This window comes from Ranitomeya variabilis, chromosome 1, assembly GCF_051348905.1.
Source record: "Ranitomeya variabilis isolate aRanVar5 chromosome 1, aRanVar5.hap1, whole genome shotgun sequence".
Classification (NCBI taxonomy): domain Eukaryota; kingdom Metazoa; phylum Chordata; class Amphibia; order Anura; family Dendrobatidae; genus Ranitomeya; species Ranitomeya variabilis.
Window position 1 is genome coordinate 222,304,244 of NC_135232.1, and position 12,687 is coordinate 222,316,930.

General features: G+C 41.9%; 1 protein-coding gene across 8 annotated transcripts in view; it reads right to left on the reverse strand.

The window, feature by feature from the left end:
- The window catches only part of KDM2B (lysine demethylase 2B), a 292,449-nt gene that overhangs the window by 261,973 nt on the left and 17,789 nt on the right, over positions 1-12,687 (reverse strand). For all 8 annotated transcript variants that reach the window (XM_077293070.1, XM_077293063.1, XM_077293056.1 and 5 more), the window contains one exon: positions 2,979-3,057. In XM_077293070.1, the coding sequence (XP_077149185.1) occupies positions 2,979-3,057 (79 nt within the window). The remainder of the gene's footprint in view (positions 1-2,978; positions 3,058-12,687) is intronic.

The window sequence follows — 12,687 nt, forward strand, 5'->3', positions numbered from 1 at the left end:
CACCACTTAGATAAAAGAGAACCTAGACATGTTTGGTGTCTATGAACTCAACTCGTAATGACCTGGAGAATCATAATGGCTGGTCAGTTTTAGCATTTAGTGAACCTAGTAAAAAAAACAATCAAAAAACAAGTAAGGGATTGCACTTTTTTTGCAATTTCACCGCACTTGGAATTTTTTCCCCGTTTTCTAGTACACGACATGCTAAAACCAATGATGTTGTTCAAAAGTACAACTTGTTTTGCAAAAAATAAGCCTTCACATGGCCATATTGACAGAAAAATAAAAAAAGTTATGGCTCTGCGAAGAAGGGGAGCAAAAAACGAACACGGAAAAACAGAACATGACAAGGTCATGAAGGGGTTAAAGTTCCTGATGCTGTATGTTTTGCGTCGGTAGACAGCCACAACATTTGCGGGTATTGCCAAACAGGCAATCCCTGCATGTGTTGCAGCTGTCTACCGCAGTAAAACATGCAGCTGTAGGGACCCAAATATATTATCCGAGCACGCCCAAGACACTTGGTTAACACCTGAGAATGCTCAGGTAACACGTTATCTGAGCAAGTTCGCTCATCACTAGTTGTAACCTTAAGAAGCACTGCTCAAGACATGTGTCTCAAATGACAGAAGAGCATTATTGTGGACAGACATACCTGATCCACTCACTCAGCCACAGAGCAGTGTTGTAGCAAGAAAAAAAATCCTCGGATGACTGAGCAAAGAGGGCTTTCTTCTCCAGCTTCATACTGTAACGTGCTCATCTGAAAACCCATTTTGTTGAGTGAATCTGACAGCTTTACAGCAGGTATACAGCTTTTAAAACACTGATTTAAAAAACAAGATAAAAAAAAAAAAAAAAAAAACACAAAAGAATCTTTCCCTATCTTTGACTCAATGCTACTTTCTGCTGGAGTGTCATAGTCTTTTTTTCTACTATGTGCATACATATTATTGTTTGTTGGACAGTCTAACTCCTTTGGAGAAAGGTTGGCATGCCAGTAGACGAAAGGCATCAGCAGTCACTACTTTTACCTGTACCACGGTAACACTGTGTGATACGCTGATAAAAACTATTTAAAGCAGAGAACCCCCTTGATAGGTAACGCTACTTTGCATAATAATTTATTGAAAGGTATAAGAGTAGCAGTCTTTCTTCCATTTTTTTAAAATTTTATATAGGTTCACAGCATGGCAAAGAGATTGACGGAGCACGAAGCAGAAATGAAGTTAGAGCGGAAAAAAAAAAAGTTATGCTCAGTCTGTCGAGAGGTTTTGCTTTATTTTCCCTTTTACACCTCTGTTCCGCAGCTGAGTGAGAAGGTCAGTTATGTTTGCTAAAAGATGCTGCTACTCTGATAGTTGAGACACACTGTCTCAAAGTGTTTTCTTTAAGCTGCATCATGTCCTAAGAGGTAATTAGGATGGGATGCAGCTTAAAATATGTGACAGCGGACATTTTTTAGAACATACTCTAAGAATAATTTTAAAGGGTGAAATAAGAGATTTGCAAGTATTTTTTTGTTTGGCAAACAGGAAATGTCTTATGTTGAAAACATATTCATATGGCCTGGTTGCTGAAGAAGGGAAAGGAAGAAATGGGCTTAAAGGCCCCGTCTCACATAGCGAGATCGCTAGCGAGATCGCTGCTGAGTCACAAGTTTTGTGACGCAACAGCGACCTCAGTAGCGATCTCGCTATGTGTGACACGTACCAGCGATCAGGCCCCTGCTGCGAGATCGCTGGTCGTGTCGGAATGGCCTGGACCTTTTTTTGGTCGTTGAGGTCCCGCTGACATCGCTGAAATCGGTGTGTGTGACACCGATCCAGCGATGTCTTCACTGGTAACCAGGGTAAACATCGGGTTACTAAGCGCAGGGCCGCGCTTAGTAACCCGATGTTTACCCTGGTTACCAGCGTAAATGTAAAAAAAAAACAAACAGTACATACTCACCATCTGTTGCCCGTCAGGTCCCTTGCCGTCTGCTTCCTGCTCTGACTGAGCCGCCGTAAAGTGAGAGCACAGCAGTGACGTCACCGCTGCGCTCTGCTCTCACTGTACGGCGGCTCAGTCAGAGCAGGAAGCAGACGGCAAGGGACCTGACGGGCATCAGATGGTGAGTATGTAGTGGTTTTTTTTTTTTGGTAACCAGGGTAAACATCGGGTTACTAAGCGCGGCCCTGCGCTTAGTAACCCGATGTTTACCCTGGTTACCCGGGTGCTGCAGGGGGACTTCGGCATCGTTGAAGACAGTTTCAACGATGCCGAAGTCGTTCCCCTGATCGTTGGTCGCTGGAGAGAGCTGTCTGTGTGACAGCTCCCCAGCGACCACACAGCGACCACACAGCGACGCTGCAGCGATCAGCATCGTTGTCTGTATCGCTGCAGCGTCGCTGTGTGAGACGGGGCCTTTAATCCCGTCCAGGTTTTCGAGAGTCAAGGCATTCATACATATGCCTCCCTGCTTTAAAGAGGTGAGTGTAAGGCCCCCACCAAACAATTCTAAATTTTAATGTTTTGTGAAGTCAAAAATGGGAAACAAAATTAGGCTTTAGCTACATAAGAAAAAAAAAAAATAGTCCTGCAGAATTATTTGGAAAACTGTACCAAAAGCTGTATATTTGAAAATCCAAAAAGGAAAGGTCTAAAAAAAATTACCGTTCTTGCTTTTCTATTATGGGAATAAATTTGCCATTTTTAGCCTCCAGAATAACCTTCATATAGCAATGTGCATAAAGCCTAAAATATTAAGGAGCTCACAACCTGGCCATGAATAAGTTCCATCACTAGAATGTACTACACAAATATGTCAAGATAAAAGAAACACTTTCTGGCTCAGATTTACATGTTTAGTACGTGCTAAAGCATGAAGGTATTCAATTAAATGCCTTGATGAATTTTGGGTGTGCCAGAGCTGAGGGCAAGTTTTCCAAATCCTATTACAAGAATAAATAGTATGAAAAAATGCATGCACTTACTTAATACCCAATCCTTCCTTAGTGTGAAAAAGAAGAGGGACTTTGAGGGCTTCTCTCTGAGCATATGCATAGGTAAAATCTGTAATAAAAAAAGCACTGGTAAATCTCACTGTAAACTTTAGGTCATGTATCTTTATTTTACATAGACCTAACATTTACATAGTCTAAAACCATGGACAGATAGATTTAGTTAAAGGGGAATTTAATCTCATATAATAATGGCATACGGGCTTTGATATACTGTCACTTTATGATCGCTAGGATGAAGGTAATCCAAGAGTTTCGATACCAAAGAAGGATGAAGAGGGACACAAAGCTAAGCTCTGTAGCATTGGCCAAAAATCAATGCAGTAAACTACAGACAGTAGTGATGAGCGAGTGTACTCATTGCTTGGTTTTCCCGAGCACGCTCGGGTGACCTCCGAGTATTTATGACTGCTGGGAGATTTCGTTTTTTGTTCACGCAGCTGTATGATTTACGGCTGACAGCCAGCCTGTGTACATGTATTTAAGCTGTCTATCAGCTGTAAATCATGCAGTTGAGTCAAGGAAAACTAAATCTCTGAGCAGTTACAAATACTCGGAGACCACCCGAGCGTGCTCGGGAAAATCCGAGCAACGAGTACACTCGCTCATCTCTAGCAGACAGCCCTGCCCTGCCATCAAATTTGTATCCTACTAAGAAATTGCAATCATATTATATAGCACTGTGTACTTACAATTGCTCATTTTGCCTATTGAGCCAATTCTTCTCTTTTTCATTAGGTTTATAGCATTACAATTAAAAATGGACTAGCTGAATCATTCTAAGCTCTGTGTAGAAACAGGAGTTTTATTTTCCCTGTATGAGTCATAAGGCTAAGTTCCCACGGTCAGTAATCGGCTGCAATTTGGACGCAGCACATATCCGCTGCGTCCAAAGCTCTGCCGGTTTTTGAATGCATGAGATACCGCATGGGTTCATTGAACCGTGCGGAATCACTGCATCCAATACATTGTATGGGTGATATTTATCTTGCAGAGACTCGCGTCTCTGCAAGATAAATTGACATGCTGAGGTCTGGAAAGACGCGCCGCATGTCCGTGTCCGCAGGTGATCCACGGATTTCTTGAAATCGCATCCACTATGCTGTAACATCTGGACGCTGCGGGTTGGACACTGCAGAAGTACGCAGTGTCCAACCTGCAGCGTTTACTGACCGTGGGAACATACCCTAAGTCAATGGAAAAGTTAATGGCAGGGGTGGCATACCCTAAGTCAATGGAAAAGTTAATGGCAGGGGTGGAGCAGCTGGGTCAGGGGATGAAGAGGGGGAATGATAAATGCAGGGACAAGAGATTTCCTGTTACTACATAGAGCACAGAAAAGGAAAAATTAGTGGATTAGAAAAACAAAATGAACAATTGTAAGTACACAGTGTTATACAATGTGATGACCGCAATATATTAACCCCTTAAGCCCCGAGGGTGGTTTGCACGTTAATGACCGGGCCAATTTTTACAATTCTGACCACTGTCCCTTTATGAGGTTATAACTCTGGAACGCTTCAACGGATCTTGGCGATTCTGACATTGTTTTCTCGTGACATATTGTACTTCATGTTAGTGGTAAAATTTCTTCGATATAACTTGCGTTTATTTGTGAAAAAAACGAATATTTGGCGAAAATTTTGAAAATTTCGCAATTTTCCAACTTTGAATTTTTATGCCCTTAAATCACAGACATATGTCACACAAAATACTTAATAAATAACATTTCCCACATGTCTACTTTACATCAGCACAATTTTGGAACCAAAATTTTTTTTTGTGACGGAGTTATAAGGGTTAAAAGTTGACCAGCAATTTCTCATTTTTACAACACCATTTTTTTTTAGGGACCACATCTCATTTGAAGTCATTTTGAGGGGTCTATATGACAGAAAATACCCAAGTGTGACACCATTCTAAAAACTGCACCCCTCAAGGTACTCAAAACCACTTTCAAGAAGTTTATTAACCCTTCAGGTGTTTCACAGGAATTTTTGGAATGTTTAAATAAAAATGAACATTTAACTTTTTTTCACACAAAATTTATTTCAGCTCCAATTTGTTTTATTTTACCAAGGGTAACAGGAGAAAATAGACCCCAAAAGATGTTGTACAATTTGTCCTGAGTACGCTGATACCCCATATGTGGGGGTAAACCACAGTTTGGGCGCATGGCAGAGCTTGGAAGCAAAGGAGCGCCATTTGACTTTTCAATGCAAAATTGACTGGAATTGAGATGGGACGCCATGTTGCATTTAGAGAGCCCTTGATGTGCCTAAACATTGAAACCCCTAACAAGTGACACCATTTTGGAAAGTAGACCCCCTAAGGAACTTATCTAGATGTGTGGTGAGCACTTTGACCCAACAAGTGCTTTACAGAAGTTTATAATGCAGAGCCGTAAAAATAAAAAATCATATTTTTTCACAAAAATGATCTTTTCACCCCCAATTTTTTATTTTCCCAAGGGTAAGAGAAGAAATTGGACCCCAAAAATTGTTGTGCAATTTGTCCTGAGTACACTGATACCCCATATGTGGGTGTAAACCATTGTTTGAGCACAGGGCAGAGCTCAGAAGGGAAGGAGCGCCATTTGACTTTTCAATGCAAAATTGACTGGAATTGAGATGGGACGCCATGTTGCGTTTGGAGAGCCCCTAATGTGCCTAAACATTGAAACCCCCCACGAGTGACACCATTTTGGAAAGTAGACCCCTTAAGGAACTTATCTAGATGTGTTGTGAGAACTTTGAACCCCCAAGTGTTTCACTACAGTTTATAACGCAGAGCCGTGAAAATAATTTTTTTTTTTTTTTCACAAAAATGAAATTTAGCCCCCAGTTTTGTATTTTCACAAGGGTATCAGGATAAATTGGACCCTAAAAGTTGTTGTCCAATTTGTCCTGAGTACGCTGATACCCCCTATGTGGGGGGGAACCACTGTTTGGGCGCATGACAGAGCTCGGAAGGGAAGGAGCGCCATTTGGAATGCAGACTTAAATGGATTGGTCTGCAGGCGTCACGTTGCATTTGCAGAGCCCCTGATGTACCCAAATAGTACAAACCCCCCACAAGTGACCCCATATTGGAAACTAGACCTCCCAAGGAACTTATCTAGATGTGTTGTGAGAACTTTGAACCCCCAAGTGTTTCACTACAGTTTACAACGCAGAGCCGTGAAAATAAAACATATTTTTTTTCCCACAAAAATGATTTTTAGCCCCCCAAATTTTTATTTTCCCAAGGATAACAAGAGAACTTGGACCCCAGAAGTTGTTCAATTTGTCCCTAGTACGCTGATACCCCATATGTTGGGGTAAACCCCTTTTTGGACGCACGGGAGAGCTCGGAAGGGAAGGAGCACTGTTTTACTTTTTCAACGCAGAATTGGCTGGAATTGAGATTGGACGCCATGTCGCGTTTGGAGAGCCCCTGATGTGCCTGAACAGTGGAAACTCCCCAATTCTACCTGAAACCCTACCCCTAACCGTTTACTGAACATTTTCTGACAGTCATAAGTGCCACGTATTTAAGTGCCACGTATTTAAGTGCCACGTATTTAAGTGCCACGTATTTCAGTGCCACGTATTTCAGTGCCACGTATTTCAGTGCCACGTATTTCAGTGCCACGTATTTCAGTGCCACGTATTTCAGTGCCACGTATTTCAGTGCCACGTATTTCAGGCACTGAAAAATACGTGGCACGTAAATACTTCAGTGCCACGATATTTCAGTGCCACGTATTTCAGTGCCACGTATTTCAGTGCCACGTATTTCAGGCACTGAAAAATACGTGGCACGTAAATACGTGGCACGTAAATACGTGGCACGTAAATACGTGGCACGTAAATACGTAGCACGTAAATACGTGGCACGTAAATACGTGGCACTTAAATACGTGGCACTTAAATACGTGGCACTTAAATACGTGGCACTTAAATACGTGGCACTTAAATACGTGGCACTTAAATACGTGGCACTTAAATACGTGGCACTTAAATACGTGGCCACTGAAATATCGTGGCACTTATATACGTATATAAACGTATATTTCAGTGCCACGTATTTCAGTGCCACGTATTTCAGGTTAGGGGTAGGGTTAGGGGTAGGGTTAGGGTTTTTTGTTTTTTTCTTGTTTTCTTGTGTTTTTCTATAAAAACGCATGCGTTTTACCGTGTTTACATGCATTTTTTCACACATGCGGTTTTTTTAAAAAACGCATGCAGATAAAAACGCAAGTGTGAAACCAGACTAAAAGACGCTTTTTATAGCAAAAAAGTTTTTGCGTCTCCACATTTTGAGACCTATAATTTTTCCACATTTTGGTCCACAGAGTCATGTGAGGTCTTGTTTTTTGCGGGACGAGTTGACGTTTTTATTGGTAACATTTTCGGACACGTGACCATTTTTTATCACTTTTTATTCCGATTTTTGTGAGGCAGAATAACCAAAAACCAGCTATTCATGAATTTCTTTTGGGAGAGGCGTTTATACCGTTCTGCGCTTGGTAAAATTGATAAAGCAGTTTTATTCGTCGGGTCAGTACGATTACAGCGATACCTCATTTATATCATTTTTTTATGTTTTGACGCTTTTATACGATAAAAACTATTTTATAGAAAAAATAATTATTTTGGCATCGCTTTATTCTGAGGACTATAACTTTTTTATTTTTTTGCTGATGATGCTGTATGGCGGCTCGTTTTTTGCGGGACAAGATGACGTTTTCAGCGGTAACATGGTTATTTATATCCGTCTTTTTGATCGCGTGTTATTCCACTTTTTGTTCGGCGGTATGGTAATAAAGCGTTGTTTTTTGCCTCTTTTTTTTTTTTCTTACGGTGTTTACTGAAGGGGTTAACTAGTGGGCCAGTTTTATAGGTTGGGTCGTTACGGACGCGGCGATACTAAATATGTGTACTTTTATTGTTTTTGTTTGTTTTTTTTAGATAAAGAAATGTATTTATGGGAATAATATTTTTTTTTTATTATTATTTATTTAGGAATTATTTTTTTTTTTTTTTACACATGTGGAAATTTTTTTTTTTACTTTTTTACTTTGTCCCAGGGGGGGACATCACAGATCGCAGATCTGATAGTGTGCACAGCACTCTATCAGATCTGCGATCATACTTTCATCGGAGCAGGCTGCAGCTTTCATCTGCAGCCTGCTCCGACCCGGAAGTGCTCCCTGCAGGACCCGGATACAGCCCCTCGGCCATTTTGGATCCGGGGCCTGCAGGGAGAAGACGTTCGGTACGAGGTGAGTACATCACCTTGTACCGATCGTCTCAGGGAAGCCCGCAGGGAGCCCCCTCCCTGCGCGATGCTTCCCTGTACCGCCGGTACACCGCGATCATGTTTGATCGCGGTGTGCCGGGGGTTAATGTGCCGGGGGCGGTCCGTGACCGCTCCTGGCACATAGTGCCGGATGTCAGCTGCGATATGCAGCCGACACCCGGCCGCGATCGGCCGCGCTCCCCCCGTGAGCGCGGCCGATCGCGTATGACGTACTATACCGTCACCGGGAATTAAGGCCCACCCCACCTCGACGGTATAGTACGTCATATGGGATTAAGGGGTTAAGATGATAAAAACTTTGATGGGAGGAGTACTTTAACCCCTTAACCCCCCAAGGGTGGTTTGCACGTTAATGACGGGCCAATTTTTACAATTCTGACCACTGTCCCTTTATGAGGTTATAACTCTGGAAAGCTTCAACGGATCCTGATGATTCTGACATTGTTTTCTCGTGACATATTGCACTTCATGATAGTGGTAAAATTTCTTTGATATTAACTGCGTTTATTTGTGAAAAAAAAAATGGAAAATTGGCAAAAATTTCACAATTTTCCAACTTTGAATTTTAATCACAGAGATATGTCACACAAAATACTTAATAAGTAACATTTCCCACATGTCTACTTCACATCAGCACAATTTTGGAACCAAAATTTTTTTTGTTAGGGAGTTATAAGGGTTAAAAGTTGACCAGCGATTTCTCCTTTTTACACCACCATTTTTTTTAGGGACCACACCACATTTGAAGTCACTTTGAGGGGTCTATATGATAGAATGGTGTCACACTTGGGTATTTTCTAAAAACTGCACATCTCAAGGTGCTCAAAACCACATTCAAGAAGTTTATTAACCCTTCAGGTGTTTCACAGGAATTTTTGGAATGTTTAAAAAAAAAAAAAATGAACATTTAACTTTTTTTTCACAAAAAATGTACTTAAGCTCCAATTTCTTTTATTTTACGAAGGGTAACAGGAGAAATTGGACCCCAAAAGTTGTTGTAAAATTTGTCCTGAGTACGCTGATACCCCATATGTGGGGGTAAACCACTGTTTTAGCGCATGGCAGAGCTCGGAAGGGAAGGAGCGCCATTTGACTTTTCAATGCAAAATTGACTGGAATTGAGATGGGACGCCATGTCGTGTTTGGAGAGCCCCTGATGTGCCTAAACAGTGGAAACCCCCCCAATTCTAAAGGTACCGTTACACTAAACGACTTACCAACGATCACGACCAGCGATACGACCTGGCCGTGATCGTTGGTAAGTCGTTGTGTGGTCGCTGGGGAGCGGTCACACAGACAGCTCTCTCCAGCGACCAACGATCAGGGGAACGACTTCGGCATCGTTGAAACTGTCTTCAACGATGTCGAAGTCCCTCTGCAGCACCCGAATAACCAGGGTAAACATCGGGTTACTAAGTGCAGGGCCGCGCTTAGTAACCCAATATTTACCCTGGTTACCATTGTAAAAGTAAAAAAACAAAAACAGTACATACTCACATTCTGATGTCTGTCACGTCCCCCGGCGTCCACAGGGTTAAAACTGCTTTCGGCAGGAGCGCTGGTAATATGCACGCGCTGCTGCCGAGAGCTTCCCTGCACTGAATGTGTCAGCGCCGGCAGTAACAGCGGTGACTTCACCGCTGTGCTCTGCTTTACGGCCGGCACTGACACATTCAGTGCAGGGAAGCTCTCGGCAGCAGCGCGTGCATTACCAGCGCTCCTGCCGAAAGCAGTTTTAACCCTGTGGACGCCCGGGGACGTGACAGACATCAGAATGTGAGTATGTACTGTTGTTTGTTTTTTTTAACTTTTACAATGGTAACAAGGGTAAATATCGGGTTACTAAGCGCGGCCCTTGGCTTAGTAACCCGATATTTACCCTGGTTACAAGTGAACACATTGCTGGATCGGCGTCAAACACGCCGATCCAGCAGGTGACAGCGGGTGATCAGCGACCAAAATAAGGTCCCGATCATTCCCATCGACCAACGATCTCCCAGCAGGGGCCTGATCGTTGGTCGCTGTCACACATAACGAGATCGTTAGCGGGGATCGTTGCTACGTCACCAAAAGCGTGTCATTGCAACGATATCGTTATGTGTGACTCAGCCTTAACTGAAACCCTAATCCAAACACACCCCTAACCCCAACCATAACCACACCCCTAACTCTAATCCCAACTGTAAATGTAATCCAAACCCTAACTTTAGCCCCAACCCTAACTTTAGCCCTAACCCTAATGGGAAAAAGGAAATAAATAAATTTTTTTAAATTTTATTATTTTTCCCTAACTAAGGGGGTGATGAAAGGGGGTTTAATTTAATTTTATAGCGGATTTTTATGATTGGCAGCAGTCACAGACTAAACGGCGCTTTTTATTGCAAAAAATAGTTTTTGCGTCTCCACATTTCGAGAGCTATAATTTTTCCATATTTTGGTCCACAGAGTCATGTGAGGTCCTGTTTTTGCGGGACGAGTTCACGTTTTTACTGGTACCATTTTTGGGGCACGTGACATTTTTTGATCGCTTTTTATTCCAACTTTTGTGAGGTAGAATGAACAAAAACCAGCTATTCATGAATTTCTTTCAGGGGAGGGGGCGCTTATACCGTTCCAGATTTGGTAAAATTGATATAGCAGTTTTATTCTTTGGGTCAGTACGATTACAGCGATACCTCATTTATATCATTTTTTTATGTTTTGGTGCTTTTATACGATAAAAACTAAAAATAAAACAAAAAAATATTTTATAGAAAAAATAATTATTTTTGCATCGCTTTATTCTGAGGACTAACTTTTTTTATTTTTTCACTGATGATGCTGTATGGCCGCTCGTTTTTTGCGGGACAAGATAACGTTTTCAGCGGTACCATGGTTATTTATATCAGTCTTTTTGATCGAGTGTTATTCCACTTTTTGTTCGGCGGAATGATAATAAAGCGTCGTTTTTTGCCTCGGTTTTTTGTTTTTTTACGGTGTTCACTGAAGGGGGTTCACTAGTGGGACAGTTTTATAGGTCGGGTTGTTAAGGACGCGGCGATACTAAATATGTGTACTTTCATTGTTTGTTTTTTTATTTAGATAAAGAAATTATTTATTGGAACAATACTTTTTTTTTTCTATAGGACTTTTTTTTAGTTTTTTATTTACAAATGCAGGGAGGAGGAGGTAGGAGACCCTCGGAGCAACGCAATCACATTGCGTTGCTCCGAGGGTCTCAGGGAAGCACGCAGGGAGCCCCCTCCCTGCACGATGCTTTCCTGTGCAGCCGGAACGCTGCAATCATCTTTGATCGCAGTGTCCCAGGGCTTAATGTGCCAGGAGGGGTCCGTGACCACTCTTGGCACATAGTGCCGGATGCCAGCCACGATAGTCAGCTGAGCGTGAGCGCGGCCGATCGACTATGACGTACTATCCAGTCACTGGGAATTAAGTCCCAGGTCACCTTGACGGGATAGTACATCATATGGGATAAAGGTGTTAATGAATCTGCAATACAATTCCCTTTCAATAGGAGCTACAGATCCAGACCCACACTGCAGCCCCTTTATTTTAGGGCAAGATGCAATCACCTTATCAGATGTGAATAGTTAGTTCTATGATTTGCAGTCCCAGCAGATTTTATCGGAAGAAATGAGCTGCAAGCAGCACTATCATTTCAACTAAAAGAATAGGAACCAGCGAACAACCCCAGTGTAAGTCAGTGGGGCGCATCAGAAGGTGATAGCATACGTAGCTATTTCCTCTATAAATGGAAACTCTGAAGCATGGACATAGCCCAAAATACATAACATACTTGAATAAGTAACACCTCTACAGAGTTTTCTTGCAAATTTTTGGGGCTTGTAAAGAATGCATTAAAAAAATATCTTGTAATTTTTGCTCATAAAAAAACGGGGTGCGTGAAAGCATTTTTTTACTATAGGGCATGTGCACACATTGCAGATTTGCCTCTGGGATTTTCTGTGCGGAATCTGCATGTCTTAGCAGAAAATGCAGGTGCAGATTTGATGCGTTTTTCTTACGGATTTTGTGAGGTTTTCCTGCGGATTTCATGCGTTTTTACCCCGGCGGATTTCTATAATGGAATGGGTGCAGAAATGTTGCAGATCTGCACAAAAGAAGTGACATGGTCCTTTTTTTAATCTGCTGCGTTTTCCGTGCAGATTTTTCTGCACCATTAGCACAGCATTTTTTTTGCCATTGATTTACATTGTACTGTAAATCACTTGCAGATCTGTAGCATTTCTGCGCACAAAAAAAAAAATGCTGTAGTTCTGCAGGAATTATGCAACGTGTGCACATTACATGTTACATTTTATAAAATGTGATGGATACAAAATGTTGTGGCAGTTACTAATACATAAAGATTACATGT